We start from the raw sequence: 25,312 nt of genomic DNA on the forward strand, positions 1-25,312 counted from the left end.
TTTTCTACTCTATCTGAGCACTCAAAGTGCCTTAGACAACTCTGTTCACCCATTTGCACAAGCACAATTGTTCTATGTAACTGCTTTCCAACATTCACTCGCGTTTACAGCAGCTTGGGGTTAGTTGCCCAAGGATATTTGAATTGCAAACTGGAGTCAAACCACAAACCTTCCAATAACTAAGTGGCCTGCTCTACCGCCTGAGCTGTGATGGAGTTGATCAGAATCAGAAAAAGTTGTGGAGGAATTTGCATGAAAATTTTTACAAGATGTATGTCTTGGTTGGTTGAAATCTGGGATATTCATTACTTTTGTGAGGTAAGAGAAATGTGTGTCATATCTTTACAAACATCACATTGACAGAAAAAATCGGAAAACATCCTGTGCTTTTATTGGAGGACAAGTAGCCCCAAGAACCAGAATTTAAAACCAATGTTTTACCATTATTACCTGAAGAAAAGTGGCCTAACTGCACAATACTGCTCTGAGGCAACAGACCAAAAATGGTGTTTTAGTAAATAAATTAAATCAGAATCTGCCATAAAAACTTATTTCAATTTAAACATGCATAAAAATGAAACTATACTTAGCAGCAGCTAGCACTATAAGCTGTGTCTTGGCCCCGGAAAGGATTGCTCCACCCCCAGATCAAAGATCACAACTCGTTAATTAGCTAAACACGGAGGTGGCTTGTGTCACAAAAATAATAATAATCACCAAAAATGTTATTTGCTGAATGAAGGCATCAGCATACCATAGAGGGTTAACATTAAAGACTAAACAACCACACAGGGTTAGATTACGAAAAATGTTCAAATCCAGCTGGGGCTGAGGCGAAATTGCAGGGATAACTATGGGTTTTCTGTGTTCCTCATAAAATTACTTTTAAATCTTATACTGTATACTAGGTCTGATTGTGACTTTATCTCTAGCTTCCCCCTGAAGGTGTAAGCTGAGAAAGCACAGTTGTTGTGTCGCCTGCAACATGCTGTGATGTCACACGCCGGATGAACCCGCAGCTGCACCCACTTCACGTCAAAACAATCCGGAAGACGACACAGCATGATGGAACTGTTGTTGGGGCTGAAACGAGGTCAAAGCTAACACAAATACAAGTGGTTTTAAAGCAGTTTAATCTAATAATACTGTTAAATATGCAAAAGTAGCGTCTGAAGCGAAGGTTATTTAACCGCTTAAACAGTCAGTCCAGTCACACAGGCTAACCTCGCATTTTGGATTCAAAGTCCATATAGCTCTTCAACGCATTAAAGTCTTTTAGCTAACCGCAGACTGTTCCAGGGATACCATGGGCAACGGAATGAATAAGGTAGGTTTGCTGTTGTTGTTTATGTCATGTCATTACGCTGTTTGGGGGTGTTTTTGATGGTTAAAAGTCCAAAGCGATGCTGGTAAACGCAGGCGCCAATCACTGGTCGCTAATCAATCACGTGACACGCTTTGTCCTGTCAAAAAAAAAACAAAATTTGAATCCAAGCCAGGGCTCCTGTGCTAGATTCTAACCTATAATACTGTTGTTTGCCAACCTTAAGTGTCTGTGTCTGCATGTCATGTTTTGATTCTGTGATATTGCACTGTCATTGTTAATTGACAGTTAAAAGGGTCCTCCTAAAAAGAAAACTCTAACTCATGTTGCTTTTATTAAAAAGTAATATTGTTTATATTGATTTCTTCCTAAAAATGAAATTGTCATTCGCGTCTATTTTGAACTGCCACAACAGTGTTCAGGTACTGTAGTGAGATACTTCATTAGAATCAATCCAGCACTTCATTACCTTCATACAGCTATTGTTCCATAGGTATAGTACCAAAGCTGTACAGTAACACTCAGTGGCCGTTTGCCATCCATCACATCATTCAGATAACCATGCATCATTGCTTCAAGCCTTGTATGGCCATAAGGAACGTTTCCTTTGCTCGTAGCTCCACTAGGATCTTAAGCCTTAAGCTTTAAATCCAATCTGGCTCGAACCAGAACATTTGTTCTTTTCATGCGAGGTTCTTGAAGCTGAATTGTAATGAACATCTAAGTGCAACATGTCTGTGACTGCTCCTTCACAGGTTGTTGATGGACTCTACCTTGGGAATATAAGAGGTAAGACAAACATGTATGTAGATTTATTGCTTTAATTACATACAGTATAGAAAGCCCAGTTGGGCCAGGTGTTCGGTGTAGCATTAGAGTACAATATTTTGCTCTGAGCACACTTTACATATTATCATTAATTCTCAAATAATGTTTAATTAGGGGAATTTTAACTCAACATAACTTAATCTTCTATATGAAAAGGTGAAAGCATATTTTTAACATAAGCCCTCCCTTTTAAGCACATATATTTGTAGCTTAAAGAGTAAAATAATGTAATATTGTAAAGTCTCGCCCACAAGAAAATTTAACTGCTACAATGTGTGGCATAAAAACTAAAATAACAATCCAGAGCCTTGTGTTTCACTCTAGTCCGATGCAACCTCCTCAAGTTAATATGGCATTTGGAACATTCTAACTTTAGCTGCCTTGATGACGGTAAGAGTATAATGGCTAAATATAGCTAAAATGACAGGGACAAGTGACCACTTGCCTATCTGTACTAAGTAATGTTGCAGGATAACAAACTACTCACAGACCTGCTTCTGTAGCTGCTTGTAACTGGTCAAAGTCATGATTGTTTGTGTAAGATTCATACCAAAGGACCTGTTGAGATATGTTTCCCTCTCTCCTTGTCACAGATTCAGAAAACAGAGAAAGTTTATCTAAGAATGGCATCACACACATCCTGTCTGTGTACAACAATGCAAAACCGGTGTTTGAGGTTAGTGGGAAATCATGGTTAGTATTTCTGGATGTATTATGATTAAAAACTGCTACTTTCTGTGGAAAATCTTACCTGGTGTTTTGTTTTTTTTTTAAGGTCATGCATGCAATGTTAATAATGTAATTTGTGCTTTCAGCCATCTGGGGGTGGTGATGAGTTATGGTTGGATTGCTTTGAAGTTTTGAGACTGAGATTGACAGATAAATTATGAGGTTCATGTGTATTAAAAGACAGAATGTGTAAAATGATGTGTAAAACTGTGAGTTTTTTTTTTTACTCTGGTAAAGAAAAAGGTTAAGTGTGAGAAATATGATTTAGAACACAGATATTCACCACCGCAGTATATCTCTGTAAGTTTCACATTGTCTCTGGTTTCACACACTGCTTATTGTAAATGCATTGTTTTGAGTGTTGGACACTGACCAAGACCAGGGGAACACATTAGATATTGATGTACAACCAGACTGACAAAAGGTTACAATGTTTTCTAAACAAAAACAAAATTCAATAAAACCCCATACCTCATATATATATTAACTGAAAATTGTACAAATAAAACAGAAGAAATATTAAAAATAAATGTATGCTTATTTTGAAATTGATTCCAGCAATATCTTCCAGAAAAGGGACGTGTTTACTACCGTGCGTGCTGCTTCCTATTTTAATACAAACCTGTAAACGTTTAGAAACTAAGGACACCCATTGCAATAATTTCTTTTTACCTATAAATTTAGCTTCTGTCAGTTTGGAGCCTCCTATGTTGTATTGTTATGGCAGATTTTTTTGTAATCTGCCACAAAAATATCAAAGTCAGTTGAACACAGAGACGCTTGTACTACTCAAGACATGCTTATTTTAAATGCAGAAAGCTTTGGCAGCTTATGTTAATACACAATTTATATTGTTCAGCATTACTATGTTGCCTATGACATCAAAGGTCATTGGGGTTTGAAACGTGCTGTGATAATAAACAACAAAGTCCCTCTCGTCTCCTCTTCATAGAATAGAGTAGATTGCAATAGCCTTTTGCTGTCATTGTACATGTACAACAAACTTGTTGGGGCTCCATGCCAACTGTGGTTTTAACTGGTTTTAAACTTGTTTTTGCATCCAGTAATTTCTTCTTAATTTATAATAATGTCATTTTTTAAATAATATTATATACCATATGTGATGAAATCTCAAATACTTAAAATTGTAATCTGGGAAACTATTCTTAGTCTTACACAGAGCGCTGAATTTCTTTTGAAGACACTGTGTTTTTGAGATGCTACCACATCATGTCACTAATTCACTTGAGTGTCTTTTTATTAGTATTACACAACTTGTCCAATATTTAGTTGCCTGTCTCCTAACATTTTTCACCAATGTTTTGCAGGACATGACATACCTTTGCATTCATGCAGCTGATGCTTCCAGCCAGAACCTGTGAGTAAACGCGTACATGAAGGTTTAAAAACATTGGTGGATTCTTTTTCACCCTCTAGTGTGTCTTGGTTCCTTTGCAAATTTCAAAATGTATGCAGTAGACTATTTATAGGAGAGGAGAAGAGCAGTAACTCAAACAGTAGTCATACATAGGAGTTACAGCCATCTAATGATAGATTAAAGTTATTTAATATTCACTTCATTTCATCCTGTTCCTAAAGACTGAGCAAAAGAGGGCTTTTATTTTTTCACGTGCTTGTGAGAGAAAGGTTAAGTGAAAAAATAACAGATGAGTAAGTATGTTTAATGTGTCACTGTTCATCCAGAGTCTGACTTGTTGCTGCTCTGGGAGCTGCCGCTAACACGACACATTAGTCATAGCAGTCTTTGACCTCACACATCCCTTGTTGCTTTAAGTTTGAAGCATGGACTGAGGAGACAGTAAAGAGCCATTATTCAGTTGGAGTTTAAGCATTAAACTTTAGTGTCATATGACCCTGGTTGATGGCTTACTTTAAGGTCTTTATTGGCGTTGGAGAGGAATTACGTTGTTATGTCTGCACTAGTGCCCTACGTGGTTAGTCAGGGTTCATGCATATGTACAAGTGGGACATTAGTAGGAATTTGATAAATCTCCAGTACATTATGTCAAAGACTTTACCTTGTTGGGTCAAAAAATCTCAGCGTTACTTTGAGCTCCACAGTTAATCAACCTCTCCTTGATTTGAAGGGGAACTCTATTTGCTTTAGTTTGTAAAAAAGTAGAACTGAGTCAAATGTAACTTAGTGAGAACTGAGGTTTAGTGGCTGGTTGGAAGTTGATGATTGTTGGGCTGGAGATGTCTGACCTCCACTGTCGCAATCAAGCGTCCTTCCCTCAGGCAGCAGAGGAAGGAAACCTAAGTGTGACATCTGGCTGTTTGCATCGACCACCCAGGGCTTTAATAAACCCCCTCTGTCACAATCACTGGTCTGAGTGATGGGAGGGTGAGGCCAACTGCCGCCCCACCATGCATGCCATGATCTAGGGGCCCCTGTCATTACATGTGATGGCCTCTGTTACATGGTGATGGTACACAGCAGAAACTGTCTCACATGGATTTTGTAAAAGTTTAAAGCTTTCTGAAAAACCTTCATCTCTATGATTGCTTCAGTTCAGCAGAAAAGGATTAAGGTTGATGTGTTTAGATACTTCCGCGCTAGGAATCATCACATACTATACAAAAGAAAACTAAAGTGACAGCAAATCTTAGACCTATGTCCTAAATCACAGAAATAATACTAATACAGCAAAACTGTGGTCAGACTGCAGAAACAGCCCTTTTTTATTGTTATTCGTGCAGCAGACAACAAGGAGCATAAAACAATAAATGTATCTAGCAGCTAGCAAGCAGATTAAACCTATTTAAACTTCTGTGCATTTTCTGATGTCAGTGTTTTGTGAAATTCACACTGAAGACAGTGAATGCTATGAGGAATTCACACCCAAGACAGCAAGTGCTTAATTGAAATGGCATTAAATGTTATTTATATAGTTGCTAACAATGTATGTAGATATTTGTAGAGAGCCAGGGGTTCCCCTTTTTTTTTAACCTTCTCTGAGAAAGTCTGTTAGTGTGCATAGAGCATGAAGGTGTAAACTTTTGCATTTGCATCAACGTGATGTGCTTTGGTCATAACTAAGGAAGCTCTTTTTTTAAAAATGATTTTTTGTTGTTGTTGTTGTTGTTGTTTTAGGCATATTAATATAATTATATTTTTAAAAATCACCATAGAAATGCAGAAGCTCATTTTGCACGTTAAACATACAGTAATCTAACAGCTTTTTGTTGCTAGGGGACTATTTTTGTTCCAGTGTTCTCCTCACAGTCATTTTCTATTCAGTTCTACTTAACCGTAAATGTTTGTCACAACTTAGTTTTCTGCATATTAAACAAGACTGCCGGAAACTTCTGTGCTAGGATGACAGAACAAAGTGCTGAGGAGACATCTTTTAAAGAAGAGTTTGGATCTCAGGAAGGAGGAAAAAAGTAAAGTGACAGTCTATTTTAGCCCCAGTCTGTTACCCTGTCTGCTATTGAGTAACCAGCATCTGCTCCTCAGGAGACAGCGCTATCAGCCATGCAATTCTTGATTATGCAAAACACCAGCAGTGTTTCCTGACAGTGTATAAGGAGGATATTTAAGGAGCAATAGCATTGCATTATGCTGCTTTATATTGGAAGATGTTTTGTGTGGATTTTTTGCGATCTTACAATTAGTGGTGATTTATTTTCTAAATTTACCCATGAAATGGCATTTGCTGTATTTTTGGTGTAAACCTAAAACGATGCCTCTGTTCGCACTGAGTAACCCAGTGCTGGAAAAAGACCAAATTTTGCAGTTAAGACAAAATGACGGCATTTACTTCCCTTGTCTGTCCCTACTGTCTGTGCTCTGGTCGACCACAGACTCTCTGTTTGAGCATATCCAACCTCTTTCTCACATGACAGCTTGGAGTAGCTGAAGGGGGAAAAAAACACACCACAGTATGTTCTCCTGTTTCTGAGATATAACATAAATCTGTCAAAACTACCTCACATATTTATGAACTTATCTCTAAATCTGAGAGTAATCTGTAGTTTCTACAGCTAATCTTAGTATATTATATATGGTTTTAACAACCTGTATGGAACCACAATGTTTGGGCCTTTAACGCAGTTTCAGTTCAAGGTGGCCTTTTTCATATCCTATAATGTGTATTCCATTTTTAGCTTTTCACTCCTTAAATGTTACTATGACCTTAGTAAAAGTGAACTGTTGTTTTCTGTTTGATGACCAATACTATATTGACTCAGAAAACTTTACTGTGCTTTTTTATATCTTTCCAGACTGCAGCATTTTAAAGAGTGCATTAGCTTCATCCATGAATGTCGCTTGAATGGTGGATCTTGTCTAGTTCACTGGTAGGTATTTACATCCAGCCAGCTTCCTACTCAAAACCAGAAAAGATCAGCCATCTTTTTTTAGGTACTTTCACAGTCAACATGACATTTGTCCTGATGGTTTGTGGCCTGTCCCATTTTTTTTACCAGTTAACCGTAGGAAGTAAGGTATTAAACATCCAGCTGCGTAATGAAAAGAACCAAATAAGCCAAATGTCCTTTGTGTTCTTGCAGCCTTGCAGGTGTATCAAGGAGCACTACCATGGTGGTGGCCTACCTGATGACTGTCACCCACTATAGCTGGGAGGAGTGTCTGTCTGCTGTCAAAGCTGTTCGTTCCTTTGTTGGGCCAAACTATGGCTTCCAGCAGCAGCTGCAGGAGTACCAGACTACACAAGTCTCAGAGGTAAACATGCAAAGAAACAGAGAAGACATGAATGCACACACACTGTACACTACCTACAGAATGCATCCAATTCCCTTTTACTACTTCAGTGTTTCAGCTTAAAGTCAAATTTTAAAGTGCTTTTTCTAGCAGTAGCTTTGTGGTATACTGGCATTCTGTAGAAACTCTTGTGCTCTATTATTTGTGATACAGACCCACACACGTACATGCACACAGGATATGACACATACACCATTACACAGCACAGGCAGTCTGTGGTCAGTCTAGCAACTGTTAATCTGTTCAACTGATGCATACCTATTTATATTCTTTTTTTAAAATTGCTTGTAATTCTTGTTGAGGACAAGAAGTATTCGTTTGAAATGACAGATCTGAGATTTACAACTGGAAAACTAAACCAGCACACACGATTATCTTCTGTTATATGCAATGGTTTACAAACCCTCAAATATTTTAATATCACAATGGCATAATGGTCTTTTGTACACACAAGCCAATTACTCATTTTGTCAATGAGTAATCCAGTCTTTAAAATAGTACATAAGTTCTTAATATTGGATTCAATCACTAACACATCTTAGTACTAACTCTTATGTTCAGAACTCACAGCAAGGGTTTCTAATGCTCCTCTGCTGCACATCAAGGAGGATCATCTCTGCATTTCTCACCTTTCTAAAAAGTTGCTTGTGTTTTGTTTTGTTTTTGCCACCAGCAGCTTCACAGGTTTGCATAGCTGTTTTAACTTTTAGAATGCCTAATCTGTGATCACACATTTAAAAAAACATTCCTGTAATGTTTTTAGTTTTGATTCATGCACTTTCAGATATTACCTTGCTTTTTTCTTATATATAAATACATATATGCATAAGGTTGTCGTCGAGTTTACATCCACTCATCATGGGCATAAATGTCATTATAATTTTGGGTTTTCATTGGGTGGAATCATTATGCAGCATACATCTTCAGTAACTTTAAAAAAACAAGAAGTGGGTGCACAAGTTTGAAGTTATTTTAGATTTTGTCTAATTCATACAGGATCAAAAGTAAAAATACATGCTCAAATATATACATACACCCAGACTAATATTTAGTTAAATGTTTCTTAGCAAGTTGCACATCGATCATGAGTGGCATCCATGTCCTTCTGTGGCCAGCTTATTCTTCCAGATGGGTAGCTGATGACCAATAAAGCATGTGTATTATAATATCTTAGATCTTATTCCCTCTATTGAGCTGGCTTCTGATCATCTTTTTTTTTTACTTCATGGAGGTACTTCCAATGTGTAGATTACTGAGTTTTAGACTTTCTTCTCATCATTCCAAGCCATACTCAGGTTGGACTACTGTTCTTAGAGTCTTGATGTTTTGCTCTATCAACCAGTAGATGGTGCTTTGATTACCTGGTCTTATTCAGTCTGAACACCTGGATGAACACCTGCTGTTAGCATCCCACTTATTTGTTTTTTGCCAGGCTTTTGTGAAGTGCAGTTAGCTTCTTTACCCAGTACGTTTGGATGTAAGGTCCTGGTCCTATTCAGGTCTTCATTCTGGAGACTTGTTATTGACTGTTTTTTGTTCTGAAAGGTTGCTTTGGTCTGCTCTTAGGCTGGTGTTGTGTGACACCTTTTAAGCTCTGCATGGATTTGCCCTCATACTATTGTACTTGCAGCTGAGAGTGTACCCTGGATAGGTTTTGGGAGAAAATGCCATTTATTCCCATGGCCTCTGTCCAGAGCTGTGAGCCTTTGTTTGGCGGATTCTATGGACAACTTGTTGCACTTCCTATTGATCCAGGACCTAACTCCCATGACACACTTCTACACCTCTCGTAACCAACTAAAGGACTTACCACTATAAATTTTAAATAAAACAACTCAGATGCAGTTGAAGTGCAAACTTTCAGCTTTAATTTGGTGGTTTGAACAAAAAAAAAAGAGGAACTAAAGCATTTTTAACACACTCCCTTCATTTCAAGGGCAATTGGAGAAATTGAAAAACTAAAATTGAAATGTTCATTTCAAATACTTGGTTGAAAACCCTTTGCTGGCAATGATAGCCTGAAGTCTCGAACTCATGGACATCATCATATGCTGGGTTTCTTCCTTTTTAATGCTCTGCCAGGCCTTTACTGCAGCTTCTTTCAGTTGCTGTTTGCTTGTGGGCCTTTCTGTCTAAAGTTTAGTCTACAACAAGTGACTGACTTGGCCATTCAAAAATATTCCACTTCTTTGTTTTAATAAACTCCTGGGTTGCTTTGGCTGTATGTTTTGCGTCATTGTCCTTTGTCATTGTATTATGAAATGCCGCCCAATCAATTTGGCTGCATTTAGCTGGATTTGAGCAGACAGTACGTCTCTGAACACCCGAAAAATTAATTCAGCTGCTTCTGTACTGTGTCACATCATCAATAAGACACCTTAATGCCCACTCACATCCTGGGCCATTTGACCTCAGGAAATCACATGATAGGGTGGGGCTAGGTTTCACAATGAGCTCACCCGAAACCTTGGCTGATTGTGACCTACACTCATTTTCACACCTTGGCTCGTGTGATAAGGTAGAGGTCCCTCTTCGGGGGACACTCTTGTAGGGTTTAAATCTGGAACTCTCCACATTTTGACCCTAGAACTCAAGAAGCTTCTCAGATGAGAGGTGAAACATCTTCAAGCAACAAGTCCAGACGCTTTTCTTTCCAAGCTCCTTAGATTACGATGACCTGGATGACTGAGAACCTTCACAGACATCATCAGTAAACACTAGTGTCCCAGTGCCACTGGCAGCTATGCATGCCCAAGCCATCATGCTGCTTCCGCCATGTTTTACAGATGATGTGGTATACTTTGGATCATGAGCTGTTCTTATATGGTAAGGTATGTTCTCTATACCTTTTTTTTCTTGCCATCATTCCAGTAGAGGTTGATCTTGGTTTCATGTGTCCAAAGAATGTTTTTTCAGAACTGCGCTGGCTTTTTTAGATGTTTTTTTTTCTTTCCAATCTAGCCTTTCTATTCTTGAGGCTTATGAGTGGCTAGCACCTTGCTGTGAACCCTCTGTATTTAATTTCATGCAGTCTTTTTTAATTTTTTTATGGTGGACTTGAATGTCGCCTACCTCCTGGAGAGTGTTGTTCACTTGGTTTGCACTTCACCATGAAAATGATTCTGCGATCATCCAATACTCTTGTCTTCTGTGGATGTCTGAGTTCACTAGTGCTTTCTTTCTTTTTCAGGATTTACCAAACTGTAGATTTGCCCACTCCTAATATTGTAGCAATTTCTCAGATGGGTTTTTTCTGTTTTCGCAGCTTAAGGATGGCTTGTTTCGCCAGCCTTTGAGTCAACTGTCCAAATACAGTGGGAACTAAGAAACTGCACCAAAGTTTAGAAGAAGATAATCACTTTTTAAAAAATCAGATAAAGTCCACATAGTCCAGAAATAAAAACATGGCAATGCAAACTACCATAATAGGTCCCCTTTAAATCTGAATTTTAACTCCCTATTGTATGGTCTGTTCTAGAAAATATTTCCAGGTAAGTATGGTCGTGTATTTAAAGCAAGTCTCAAATATATCCATGGTTTCCTTTAGCTTCAGCCATGTGGTGGATGCTTGTTGGCAACATTAAGAGTGGTCCTTCTCCAAACTTGAATTTAACAGAAAATCTCATCTTTTTGTAAACCTGACTTATCTTGGTGCCTACGCCTAACCAAAAGCAAGACAAAGCCCAAGTAAACAAAAGTGAAAATGAAACAGGACACAAACTGTGGTCTCCAGGTTCACAGTTTTGTGATTTAAACCACTGCCACCCTACCCGCCAGTATATTCTTTAAAACAAGTATTCCAAATATCAGTTGCATGTTTACATTATAACTATCCAAAACATGTTTCAAACAACAGTTATTAACCAGATAAGTTTAGATTACTTCAGTTGTTCCCAAACTTTCTACCATTAGTTTAATAGTAAAAACTAATTTGTTTAATAACCATACATTTCTAATTTATTGGTAATGTTACTGTAAAGTGTTTTAATAATAATTTATTTATTATATATATTAATAATATAATATAATATTTTATATATTATATATATATATATATAATTATATATAATATAATATTTCAAACACTGGCTTAAACATTTTGCATAATTTTACTTAATTTATTTAGCGATAGCTCTAACTGTGTGATTCCATTCCATTGGCACTTAAGTAGTCGTTGCACACAGAAGGGGAACTGTTGGGGGTTTGCTGGGATTGCATTAGCTTGGTACTGCTCATCACGTGTTTAACCATTACTGTCAGCATCTTGCAAAATAACATGACTGGAAAAAAAAATGGTCATTATTTGTAGACTTTGCATTGACTTCGAGGATTTAAAGGGAAATAGGTTTTGTGTATTTGTGATTTTCCCACATGTGTCTCAGATAGAAAGTGAAGAATCTGAATTCAGCAATATCTTCAATACAGCTCTAGCAACATTGTGTATCAATGGTCATGGTTGCAGTGCATGTGAGATACAGTGTAATATACATAGGGACTAAAGCTTTGTAGTCTGTAGACATTCTGTAAAAGTTCAACAAAGGTTAGAAAAGCAAGTTCCTGAAACTGAATGAAGCAGGCTTTTTAAGTTTCAATTTCTCTAAAAGCCTTAAATTTATCTATAAATTTACTACAGATCATAATATTGTAACCCAGCCAAATGCTCGCTTCTAACTGGATCACTGAGTTGTCATTTACAAAAAGAACAATCTGACAATTGGAAAGTGTGTTTGTGTGGGTGTGCAGGTGCACTGGTGAGTGGTGGCAGTGATGACCGCAAATCTATCTGCTTATGAGTAGCATGATGAATTTAAAAAGGTGCAGATCTTTCATGTTGCCTTCATTGTGAAGTTGGGCAATAAACTGGAGCCTTGTCAGAATTTACTAATGTTATGACTTGAACAAATTCCTCACTGGGTGAGTTTCTACTGATTTTATGAGTTTCTACTTTTAGTTTGTGTACCACGTGAAACACTTCTGACATGATTCATATTCTTTATCAAGATGGTATAATGACAGATAAGAGCAGGTGTTGCATAGGATTCGGATATGATTGAGTTTATTGATGGCTTATCTTAAATCTTTGCTTTGATTTGTTATTAATTTTTACAGTTCTGTTAACATTATGAGTCAGTCATGCTCTGTTTGGTTTTTAGGGTGAGTGTGACAGTACTAATTTTAGGAAGATGGAGACTTTCACTTCATTAAAGAGTAAGGTATTGCACAAAATAATTGAATAATTCCTGGACATCATTACAGCACCTCCCTTTTTGACCTTTTATTAAACAAATGTTTAAATGTTTACTGCAAAGTAATTCTGCTGCATATAATACACTTATTGATAACTACCCCTTCTAGCGACTTCTAGTGTTTATATCTAGCTCTGAAAAGTCAATAAACTGTACTACAGTTCGGCCTGGGCAATGTGAGGAAAATCTAATATTGCGATTTTTTTTTTTTTTTTGTTTAAAGCTATATCACGATACACAATATATATATCACGATATGTTTAAATAACCTCCAAAAACAAGTGTTATTTTCAAGCATGTAGTGCCTGAAATTGCACTGGTATACTCATTCAAATCAACCATTCAATATTTTTTTCCAACTTTGAATACAAAAAACATCTGGATGAATTGAAATGTTTTATTTTAACCATTTTTTAACCATCACAGAGGTTTTTCACATATGATAGTACTGTCACAGTAAGACTCTTTCTGTGGTCAACCCTAGACCAAGAACATTCACAGGTATCGCAGCTGGTTTATTTAACATTTTCTTTGGTGTGTAGGGAGACATTGACATGCAGAGTTTTAAAACATTGTTCATTTTGCAATAAATGACTTTTCAGCTGGTGGGAAAAATTTGGGGTACCGCTACCTTTTGCGGCAATAGTTTTAGAGCACGTTTTTCAAATTACCGCATTTTGTTTGACGTCCTCCTTGTGAAATACAAATGACAGTGAGTCTCATCCACTCGCTCCTCTGAAATTCCCACTGTTGCCATATTTTTCGCTACCTGGTAGTATATAAACACACATGCGGTGAGCATGTGTACCAGGTAGAACATTTTTTGGTTGGGAGGGGCTGATTAATGATGCATTTGCAGCATGTAGGGGAAAAATAAACCTCACAGTGAATTACATGCAGACAGTTCAATATTGCCATGGAAATTTATACTCGATGGTTATGATAAAGCTACTCTAACCGTCGTACATGGGAAAACTTGCAATATATCGAATATATCGAATATAGTCTATATATCGCCCACCCCTAACTACAATCATTTGAAGGAGTTCACTTCGATGGATTCGATTGGATCAGGAAACGACAAACTTTTTTTAATCAATGTGCAGCAGCAAATTTTCATTCAACTCTCTCTTGCGCTCTCACTTACATACACACACAAGCACACACACTTCCCTTTTAAACACATAAGACAGTTTAAATTAAATGAAAATATACTTTAAATATAAATAATATAAATATTTCATAGAAGGTTCAAAATACACTCTTATATCTGGTGACATAGATATATATCTATATATAGATATATGTAGGGATGGGTATCGAAAACCGGTTCCTGTTGAGAACCGGTTCCCACTGTTTCAATTCCTTGGAATTGTTTGCCATTTTTGCAAACGATTCCCTTATCGATTCCAGTCGCCCCGAATGACGTCACCACGTTGCGGAGCGTCATTTACCTGGCAGGAAACACGGCGCCTAAGCGGCTCAAACACTAAAAAGTTTGGTTATACTTTACGAGAATGGATGACAACAGGGCAACTTGCAATACTTGCAAAGTAGATATTTAATTTAAGGGAGGAAACACTACAAATATGCAAAAGCATTTGCTCACAAAACACGCGATGACCTTAAATGAATGTCGTGTTTTTAATTCGGCTCCGGACTCGTGAATCTCAACCCAGCAGCAGCGGTAATGTTTGCACGTCCTCTCCCGTTAATGCGGCAGGTAAATAATCAACTAACAGTGCATATTATGTTAGCGCGATCTGCCTTATTACAAAACCTGCCATTACTGTGCATTTAGGTGACCATGATGAGACAGACAGACAGAGTCTGGCTGGCTCAGATGCTGGCAGTTCTCGCTGCAGTCTACCGGTAGCGTCTCCTTTCAGGCCAGGATAGACGAATGTCACCGAGCAGTGACTCAGTTTGTGGTCAAAGGCTTGCACCCATTTGCCACAGCAGATGCCCCCGATTTTTGGTAAGTGAATGTGTTTAATTGTAGGCAGGGACATTACTGGATATTCTTGTGTAATTGCTACTGAATAATTTATGTTATACTTTGTTATTGCTACAGAAGAATATTTATTTTATTATTTTACATTTACATTTTTTCCCCCGGGGACCCTGTGACACATTGAAGAGCCGTAGGCTGTGGATCTCTTAAGATCTCACTGTTGGGTTTGTAAGGCCATGTTACTCCTAAATTTCTATCTTGTTCAAAAAGAAGATATAAAACAAAGTTCTAAGCTAATGGACCTTAGTGTTCTCCTTTAAAAAAAAAAAAAAAAAAAAGAATCGATAAAGAATCGAATCGTTAAACAGAATCGAAAATGGAATCGGAATCGTGAAAATCTTATCAATACCCATCCCTAGATATATGTGATCACAAAGCTGCACAAATTGCATATAGGTTTAGAAAAAGAGGAACAAGAGAGTTGCATTTTCCATGAAAAAAACGAAACAAGTGCACTTGCACTACTTTCTGTAAATTTAACTTTTTGGTATGAATACTCAAACTATTCTTTTGACATGTTCTCTAATGAAACTTGGGTGGATATGTATTTATAGCTTATAATCCACCTGTTTCTCAATGTTAAGCAGACTAATGTACTGTTTGAAGACACTGTAGATGTGGTGTGAGGCAACTATGTTTAAAGGAGATGTGTGAATCTTGGGGAGGACAATTTATGTTGTATATTTGTTATTGTAACTTACAGTATGAATATAGTTATACTAAAAAGTCACTATACTAGCAAATCTAAAAAAAAAATGTAACATTGTAAAAGGTTTTTTTTTTTTATTTCAAATAACTTAATTTTAAAATGTAAAGTTTACTATATCCTGAATTCATTACATGGTGAAACATTGCAATTTTTCTGTTTTAATTGTGTTGATATGGATTTAAGCTCATGAAAATCAGAAGATTACTATTCAGTCAGTGTAAATATTGTGCATGTCTAAGTCTAGTTCAATACATGCAACCGCAATTATGGGAAAGACTGCTGAGTTGACAGTTGTCCAGATGATCATCAACGCCCTCCCCAAGGAGGGCAAGCCACAGGAAATCATTGGTTAAAAAAAAACTTGCTGTTCCCAGAGTGTTACATGAAAGCATATTAATGGTAAGCTGACTGAGGGGAGGAAATGCAGTAGGAAAAGTAACTGGGATGACCACAGCCTTGAGAGTAAAGTTGAGCCAAGAAATTGGGTGAATTTCACAAGGAGTGGACACAGGCTGGTGTTAGTGCATCAGGAGCCAACAAAGCACAGTCTTTGGCAAAGGAGCTACAACTGTCACATTCATAATATCAGTCATATCCTGAATCAGAGACAGTATCAAAGGAGACTTATGTGGCTGAGGAGAAAAAGAACTGGACTTTTGCTCAGGGGGACAAAATCCTCTTTTCAAGTGAAAGTAGAAGTTTATTTGGGAACTTAAGTTCTAGAATCTGAAGAAAAACCACAGAGGCACTGAATCCAAGGTGTTGGAAGTCCAGCGGGAAGTTTCCACAGTGTGATGATTTGGGGTGCCATTTTATCTTTTGGTGCTTTTTGTGCTTAGTCCAGTCAAAGTCAGTGCAGCTGTCTACCAGATTTTTAGAGTACTCCATGCACACATCTGCTGACAAGCTTTATGGTGATGCTGGTTTCCTTTTCCAGCAGAACTCATCACCTGCCCACAGTGTCTCATGCCAAATGCCAGAAAGTTGATTCTATTCATCTAGATGTAGTGTTTTTAGTGGGAGAAACATTTTGTCACTCATCTAAGTGACGAATGCTCCAGATGAACATGGATGATTGAGCATGCATCAAGACTCTGCTACCAAATGGTTTGGTAACCATGGCATTACCATGCTTGACTGGCCAGCCAACTCTATTACATCTGACCTTAACCCCACAGATAAACTATGAGGAAGACAAGAAACACCTGAACCAAAAATAAAGACAGGCTAAAGCCGTGCTTGTGGCGCTGCCGAAGTGTTCAGTAACACCTCAGCAGTGCCACAAGCTAATTGCTTCGATGCCACACTCCACTGATGCAGTATTTAGTGGTAAAGGAGCTCGAAGTATTGTGTATTAATGAAGGTACTTGTCAGAAGTTGGATATTTCTTATGGTAAATTCTTTTTCAATTTGAAAAATTTTATTAATTTGAGATACTGGATTTCTGATTTTTATAAGCTATGAGTTATTGTCATTAAAAAAATAAAACAAATAAGGCTTGAAATATTTGCCTGTTTCATGTATATAAAATATATGGCAGTGAGTTATGTAAAATTGTATTATGTAGTTTGATCTTAACCATAAAAAATGTTATTTTAATTAACTGTTTTCCTTTCCCCTCTCATCCTCAGTACAGAGTATGGTTACGGTCAAGTTTCCGTCCCAGTCCATTCAATGACCAGGAGCAGGTGGGTGCCCTGCTGAGCCAGTACACAGAGCAACAGCAGAGCCAGAAGAGGGGAGGTGATCACAGCTGGATAACTGTCAGTGGCTACCCATCCATGCGATCCAATGCTGATGCTGATGGTGATGATGAAGGAAGCGGCTAAAACACAAGTCTGGTCATGCCAAACTTGTGCCCATTGCTGCCTGGAAATAGGCAGTACCCACTATTCTGTACTCATTTCCAAATCAACCCTCAGTCATATCTAACCTACATGTATTCATACAACTCTAAAAGCATAAGATAATATTGAGCACCTTTTACTTTATTCGCGTCTGTTTTTTAAGAAGAGATGGAGGTTGATTTAGAATTGTGCTACAGACCTATAACCACTACCAGTACCCGCCACAGTCCCTTACAACCAAAACAGGGGTATTGGTGCTCACAGACGCCTTACTCTAAACACCTCAGCACCTTAGCCATGATGAGTGATGACCTCTGTTTCTACATGGACTCCTGCAATGTTCAGCTCAGCAGCCTTAATGCCATAATCAACTAACGGCATCTTAAATGAACATTTTGCCTATAGTTATATAAATATCTAGTCTGTTAAATCTCAGTTAAATCTAAAACTAAACTGATGGTTGATTTGATACGTACAAGTTTGCAAATCAGCACTGCTTTTTGTGTTTGTAGGTTTGACAGCATGAAATTTGTTGTTACATTCATCCTACCTATAAATAGCTGCAACATACATCATAAGCATTGTACTAGCCACCTACAAAGATCACAAAACAATGAGTTTATCACTGCCTATGTAATTTACAGTATTCATGTTGACATAGTTGGATACTGCTCTTTCAGTATAGTTAGCACTTTCACTTTCATTTGGTTCATCGTAGAGAAAATTCCAAGTTGTGTACACACCACTTGTACCAATATTTGTTACAAAATCTAGTGTCAGAAATCCACACCAAAACAACAAAACAAATCTTTATATAAACTAGTAGAATATTGTGAGGCTAAAAAACTGTTATCAGTTCCCAGCAGTTATTTCTTCTTTGCATTCATTGCAGGGCTGAGAGGACTGGTACTAAGTTATCCCTCACCAGGCACACAGGATTAAAGAAAGACAAACCTTTTTAAGTAGGTTGACACACGGAGACCGCACTGTGGACATTACAAATAAACCACTATGAGTGACACCTAAAAATACATAGGAAACAAGGCAAAATGTTCCTTTAAGTTTATTAACAGCAGGTTAAATTTGGGAATTTGAATTTAAAGTATTACTACATATTCAGGATGTCTGTAGTCCAAATGTTAAAGTCTTCCTGATTTTACCGAAGCTCTGATGTTATCTTTTTACTGTGTCAAAACAGATTTTTAAAGAATTTCTGTTTATAGTTTTGTGGATAATGTTTGTTGTCCTAATTGTGTATTTATGGTGTTTTGTTTTATAATGAAATGCAGTGATGGAGAAAAAATGGAATTGTTAATAAATCCACCCTATGAAGATAACGGTGTGTCTTTGTCTTTATAGTAAAGCATAAAAAGCAGATTTAGCTTGAGATATTTGAGGATAAAACGTTAGACTGGTTAAAATAATGAAATGAGTTTCATTTTTTTCCTTAAGGTTTTCATTGTTTTACATAATGAAACAAATATCAGTCTAAAATAAGGATTACGTTATGAAGCCAGCCTTCCAAGAAGTGAAGCGTAAGTCTTTCCTTGGAATTCGTTCCTGCTGGGCCGGTGGGGTTGCTTCCAGTTTCCTCCTCTAAACAGCAGTATCTCATTGAAAGTGTGTATTTACTTAATATTCCTTTACACACCAAGTAGGGTGGGGGATTTTTGTAATCACATAGGCATGTCCAGACAGGTTAACTGTTGGCAGGATTTCCAGAGACCTACCTTACAGTTCAGCAAAATATTAAAATGCTAACTGGAAGCCTTCTGTTAGGACATGTATAATGAATTGAACTGTCAGTGCACCTCAGGGTGGCTGTGGCTACAATGTAGCTTGCCATCACCTGTGTGTGAATGTGTGTGTGAATGGGTGGATGACTGGATGTGTAAAGCGCTATACAAATACAGGCCATTTACCATTTTACCATAACTGAATCCCAACTACATCTCCCAAGTCTTGTTTTTTATCAGATGATGAAATTATTTAAATCACTCTACATGTGCATAAAGAACCGAGTATTTAATTAGCTTGCTACTTTATTTTTTTGTATTCTACATTTTTGGTGTACACAAATTCATATAAGCCTATGTTCATATAAAAGTGAGAAACAGATTGATGTTTATGTTTGAAATCTTAGCTCAAATATGACAGTAAGTGTCAGTTTCTGTAATAAACAGGCACCTTAGTCCCTAAATGATGTCACAGGGATTTCATGATGGACAGAGAATAACAGAAAATGTTTTTACTGGGAAAAATAATAGTTAATGTTTTGTCTTAATAATACGCTGCGGTCCCCCGTTTTGAGCTTAATATTTCACATATAATCACGATCATTTTAAATAACGGTAACAGTGTAACATCTCCCAGGTGTCTCTGACACATGGAATCAGTCCTCACCTCACCATCGCACTGACAGCTGACCACTTTTACCTGCACAACCTTCTAAACTTTCTCATCGGAGGATGAGTGGGCGCAGAAGGGATATAGTACCTTGGTCTGGAGAGTAGAAATCCCCTCAAAGCACAAGGTAACTTGTGACTTTACGGGTTTATTCATAGCGCCGCGTCCACGCAGCTTTTAGCGTAGGCAGTAACTTTATAACCATCGTCTGTGTCAGGCCATTTCTTGTAAATGCCCACGGTTAGAAGAAAAAGTCTTCCGGTATGGGCAGTCTTACTGAAGCGTCAGTACTCGTCATTGGTCAGAGTGTGGCAGCGTTGTCAAATCCTACCACAGATTTATTCATTCATGACACGGGGCACAAAAAAGTTTAAAGGCATGCGTTTCGGAGAGCTCACTTGATTAAATCTGACAGTGCGCATTCTATCAAGATCACAACCCCGTGCCAAGAGCTTATCTACCTGTCAATCTGTAAGTGCCTTTGATTTTAATCTCTCTTTTTTAAAAAGACGATAGCGCTTTATACGCTTCGGCTCGAATAAGACATTTTCATAATATCTTAAAGAAAGTTAACTTATACTATTTAACGAACTTTACGCGACATTTTCCACATATAGATATAAGCGCGCCATCTAAAAAGAGAGTTTCCACCATCAAGATGTCAAACACGGGAGGTCGGCGACTAAAGCAGTGGCTGATGGAGCAGATCCAAAGTGCGCAGTATTCTGGACTCCTGTGGGAGGATGAAAGCCGCACTATGTTCCGAATTCCATGGAAACACGCAGGAAAACAGGATTACAACCAAGAAATAGACGCATCCATTTTTAAGGTTCGTATCATTTTGCCTCATTTAAAGATTGTTTTGTTTTTTGTTTTGTTTTTTTTGCGCGCTAAAACCAGAACTGGTGTGATTCTTAAAGCTGCCCAACACTTCTCCTCTTACTGTAAGTCTGATTCTTTTGTGTGATTTAGACTATTAAAATAATTTTTCACTTTTTTTTTCTTTTTGTCCTTTTTGTGTATGCATTGTGGTGTAGCTATATAACTTAGATTTTCTTTCATTTATTCTTTTTTCTTTCTTTCTCAAGAAGACTTTACAAAAATGATGTACATGTCGATCTTACGATTTAATCCAGTACAATCATATACTTTTCTTTATATCCTCAAGGCCTGGGCTGTGTTTAAAGGCAAGTATAAGGAGGGGGACAAGGCTGAGCCTGCAACATGGAAGACCAGACTTCGCTGCGCCCTGAATAAAAGCCCTGACTTCGAGGAGGTGACTGAGAGGTCACAGCTTGATATTTCTGAGCCTTATAAAGTGTACCGCATTGTTCCAGAAGAAGAGCAAAAACGTGAGTTTGTGTTATCTCACAGTACACGGCATATCTCACAATACACTCTGTTATCTCTAGCAGTTAGCAAAATCACTTTTTCATTTGTGATTAGAACTGAGAGCAAAATACTTATTACAGACTGTAGTTCCTATAGCAGTGAATAATTAAAAGAGTGTATATGCACTTTGAACCGACTCATTGTGTACTATTCTTTCACCCACAGACGGCAAAAGTTCAGTGATGGCTGTGACAGCTACCACCAGCTCTGGTGAGATCACAGATATGGACTGCAACCCCGAGCTAGAAGAGCTCATTAAAGAGGTGAGATGATGTCTAACTTTAAAATCTTTTTTTCATTCCACCCCACCCCCACATATATTTAGATGCACTTAGCCTTTATTGTCACTTAGCTTTCTTGTCACTTTTTTCCCCCCTTACCACACTGTGCCGTCTCCTGCAGACTTGTTACACTCAGCATGAAAACCGTCCCACTTCTTCACAGCTGTGAAGTGTACAAAGGTGCTTTTGATAACATCTTATTATATTATTGTCCTTTTGCAGGAGGAAAGCTGTAGCATCCAAGCCAGTCCAGAATATTGGTCCCAGGGCAGTGTCAATGGTAAGATTATACTTTGTACCCAGTTTACAATGCAACACATAGCTAGATTAAATGAAGCTATTCACAGCACTGGGTCTTTTGAATCAACCTTCATATATCACACTGTTGTTGTGACACCACTTTTGAGAGACATAAGCTTGAATTTATTCACAAAATAACCCCAGCGGAAAACTCAGTGTCTCTGCATTTGTGGGTGCTAAATGGAGGTTATTTACTTGACTGTTGAATTCTGCAATGGAATAATTGACTAACATCCTGTAAAACTTTGCTGACTCTTGTGATTATTTCTTCGTGAGATTGTAATAGAGAAATGGCATTTCTGATGACGCAGCAAAGTAAAGACATGACACTGTGGTTGTGTCCACTGCCTTGAAAAAAGGCCTTAACCCACCTCTTCCTCCTCTAATTCACAGCTTTCCCACTGCATCAGGAACCTTTGCCATCGAGCAGTCTCAGTTCAGGTATTTGCTTATTGTTATCCATGACCTTATATCATCTACTTGTAAACAAGCTTTCAGCTTCCATATTTTTGTTACATTTGTACGTATTTGTTTTCATTTCTGAATCTGACCAAATGTTTTCTTCTATAGCCCTCTGCCAAATGATGATCAGTTTTTACTATGGAGGAAAGCTGATGCACTCCACACTGGTGACTCATCCTGAAGGATGCCGAATCTCTCCGCAACATCCCCTGGGTCGGGGTGCCCTCTACAGTTCAGACAGCATGCAGAGTGTTTATTTCCCCCCTGCTGAACTCATTGAGTTTGAACGGCAGCGCTATGTCACGCGCAAGCTTCTGGGCCACCTGGAGAGAGGTGTATTGGTCCGTGCAAACCAAGACGGCATCTACATCAAAAGGCTGTGCCAGAGCCGTGTCTTCTGGAGCGGATTGGGAGATGTGGGCTCGCAATATGGCTCAATGCCTGGCAAACTCGACAGGGATGCTGTTGTCAAGATCTTTGATACAGCAAGGTTTCTTCAAGGTGAGGCTCTACATTGGTTCCATATTTTGGATTTACAGAAAAATACAGCTTTGTTTTCTATTTCTTTCGCTTAAAGGAAGTAAGACTAGATACTGATAATTTGCGAAGATTATCTAAACAGCCGTTCGTTTGTTTTATATGCTCCAGCTCTACAGCTGTACCAGGAGGGTCAGATTCCTGCTCCTGATCCAACAGTGACTCTGTGTTTTGGAGAAGAGTTGCATGATCACAACAGTGCCAAAAACAAACTGATCATCGTCCAGGTAAGACGTGTGAAATGATAACATGTCTCACTCAGAGTGCTGACTAGTAAAGCATTAGAAATATCACTTTATTTTTTAGCCTCGATAGTTTTTAAACAAGAGCTAGTTATGGCTTTATTCTGAGAAAAAACAAAAAACATAATTTTTTGGGTTTTTTTTCTCCTCATGGCAGATCACTTCAGTGAACTGCCAGCACGTGCTTGAGACAATGAACATGCGTCGTGCCCAGCCTTATTGCAACAACCCAAACCTAGAGATGTCTGATGATGCGGCCACTGACCAGATGGCTCGCATCTACCAGGATCTGTGCAGCTACAGTGCTCCTCAAAGGACAACTTACAGGGACAACATGCCAATCACTGCCTAAGATGTGAGCAGTAATACCTGACAAGAGCTCTTCAGCTTGCTCTAAACTGAATACAGAACATAAGAAGAACATTCTTTGCTTTTCTAACACACGCTGGCAAGCCAAACATGAAAGAGCACATTTCTTCTTTGACTGTAAGACTTTAAAGCTGAAGCTCCATATTAGAAAGTCGACAAATTTTTCTATACAAGTAATGTTTACTTTTGTGTAAATACAGGGCATAACTCTGCCTAACGTCTGATTTATTTTTGTAAGATGTTTTTATTATCCAACTCAAGAGAACAGGTAGCATATTCATGCATGTTCAAATACTGTATTTCCTACAACTCAAGTCTTTATAGATACGAATCTTTCGTATCTATAAAGATTTCTATTCAAAGTCTTTTTGCAAAATGGCAGCAGTTTGATATAAAAAAGCAATTTAGTTTGACAAAACTGAATTTTATTTTTGGTATTCTATCTTTTTCGTACTTTTTGAGTTTCTTTCTTGTTTGACAACCAGCTGAATAAACAATCAGATTTTATCAAGTGTTGAGTTGATAAAAGTTGCATAAAGTTTTAGATGCAAAGTGGCATTTAATGAAAGATAGGTTTTACTATCAGACTTTTTAAATGATAGATCTTTAGTTCAACCTTTTGTAGACTGTGTTTCAAATAAAACCTTTTTTACTGAACTACATTTGTATTCATTTGTGTACAATCATACTTATGTGTTGTTTAAAAAGGACTATTCTATTTTGACAAAAATGACCTGTAGAGAAAGTACTGTTGTTCAGATCAAGGAAATTACATGAAATAATGATATATGTGTTAAAATTATGCCAGCATATTCCCAAAGCATACTGTAATGAAACCAGGGATTCCATTTTATTATCCTATGCTTGGTAGTCCAGGAATGGTTGGTATTGCAAGCTAAAGTATGCACAATCTAAGCACTTATTGAATTTCCTTAATTTTTTGGAGCACTATTTCAGTGACAGTTTGTCAAAATGGAGAAAATAGAAAGAGAGGTAATCTTACCAGTGTAGAGAACAAAAACGTAGTCCAAACTACTCACAGTTTATAACCAGTATGAACTCAAGCCCTACTCACACAGGCCTAGAGACTGGTCTGGAACACTGTAACAATGGTTTCCCTGAAAATGAGTTTCCCTGACCAGTTGATTAGCTGGCGGTTCCTGGCTGTCACCAATTGAAATCAGCTCCACAGAGGGTGCTGTGCCAAAAAGCTACCTTGTGATTCACTCAAAGTTTGGATGGAAACACTAACTTGTCTGCAAATACTTGCTAGTCACTCTTCAAGCTATAGTTAAATTTTAAAAAGTGCAGCTTTTGAAATGCTTTGGTTGCAGTAGTGAGACATAGCTTTTACTTTGAAAGCAAAAGGTCTATTAGTAACTGCAGCAACCTGCTATGAATCAAAGCAATCACAATGAGGTTTTCGGTGCAGCACCATTTATGTCTTTGCAACCAATTTCATGCAAAGAGCTTCTACCAGCCTCCAGCAGCCACTTATCAATTGGTTACGGCCACACTTTTCCCCAGCAACTGGTGGTTACTAGATGGTTGCCGACAGGTTGCCTGTGTGACTAAAGCTTTAAATCAGTTCGCTGTAAACTTTGTTAAGTGGTTTACCAAAACCCTTGTGCTCACTTAAAACAAATATTCCCACGCTAAGGTTAAGAGCTCCACAGGGTTCTTTGCCAGGACCAGTTCTGTTTATATTATACATGCTTCCCTTAGGCAGTATTATTAGCAGTGATAGCATACATTTCCACCTCTATTCAACCCAGCTTTATCTATTCTTAAAGCCAGATAACACATACCAATTAGTCAAACTGCTTGAATATCTTAAAGACCTGGATGGCTTCTAATTTTTGGCTTCTAAATTAAGATA

At 37.8% G+C, this 25,312-nt stretch overlaps 2 protein-coding genes across 2 annotated transcripts; both read left to right on the top strand.

The window, feature by feature from the left end:
* Window positions 1-1,019: 1,019 nt before the first annotated feature.
* On the top strand, window positions 1,020-18,781 carry dusp22a (dual specificity phosphatase 22a). Its single transcript, XM_006780014.2, has 7 exons — window positions 1,020-1,327; window positions 2,080-2,113; window positions 2,746-2,828; window positions 4,210-4,259; window positions 7,130-7,204; window positions 7,418-7,589; window positions 17,229-18,781. The coding sequence occupies exons 1-7, from the start codon at window positions 1,307-1,309 to the stop codon at window positions 17,424-17,426; spliced, it is 633 nt and encodes a 210-aa protein (XP_006780077.1). The 5' UTR covers window positions 1,020-1,306; the 3' UTR covers window positions 17,427-18,781.
* Window positions 18,782-20,211: 1,430 nt separating this feature from the next.
* On the top strand, window positions 20,212-24,075 carry irf8 (interferon regulatory factor 8). The gene is made up of 9 exons (XM_006780015.2): window positions 20,212-20,321; window positions 20,468-20,679; window positions 21,019-21,202; window positions 21,408-21,505; window positions 21,746-21,803; window positions 22,217-22,264; window positions 22,394-22,786; window positions 22,934-23,049; window positions 23,222-24,075. The coding sequence occupies exons 2-9, from the start codon at window positions 20,509-20,511 to the stop codon at window positions 23,414-23,416; spliced, it is 1,263 nt and encodes a 420-aa protein (XP_006780078.1). The 5' UTR covers window positions 20,212-20,321; window positions 20,468-20,508; the 3' UTR covers window positions 23,417-24,075.
* The last annotated feature ends 1,237 nt before the right edge of the window (window positions 24,076-25,312 follow it).

Source organism: Neolamprologus brichardi, chromosome 1 (genome assembly GCF_056152115.1).
Source record: "Neolamprologus brichardi isolate AB-2024 chromosome 1, ASM5615211v1, whole genome shotgun sequence".
Classification (NCBI taxonomy): Eukaryota; Metazoa; Chordata; class Actinopteri; order Cichliformes; family Cichlidae; genus Neolamprologus; species Neolamprologus brichardi.

Excerpts from the sequence above, each read along its gene's own strand:
- dusp22a (XM_006780014.2), top strand. The coding sequence starts at position 1,307 with ATGGGCAACGGAATGAATAAG. Across the intron at positions 2,114-2,745 it reads CTACCTTGGGAATATAAGAG|ATTCAGAAAACAGAGAAAGT; the intron begins GTAAGACAAACA and ends TCCTTGTCACAG. Across the intron at positions 4,260-7,129 it reads GATGCTTCCAGCCAGAACCT|ACTGCAGCATTTTAAAGAGT; the intron begins GTGAGTAAACGC and ends ATATCTTTCCAG.
- irf8 (XM_006780015.2), top strand. The coding sequence starts at position 20,509 with ATGTCAAACACGGGAGGTCGGCGACTAAAGCAGTGGCTGATGGAGCAG. Across the intron at positions 20,680-21,018 it reads TAGACGCATCCATTTTTAAG|GCCTGGGCTGTGTTTAAAGG; the intron begins GTTCGTATCATT and ends TATATCCTCAAG. Across the intron at positions 23,050-23,221 it reads ACAAACTGATCATCGTCCAG|ATCACTTCAGTGAACTGCCA; the intron begins GTAAGACGTGTG and ends TCCTCATGGCAG.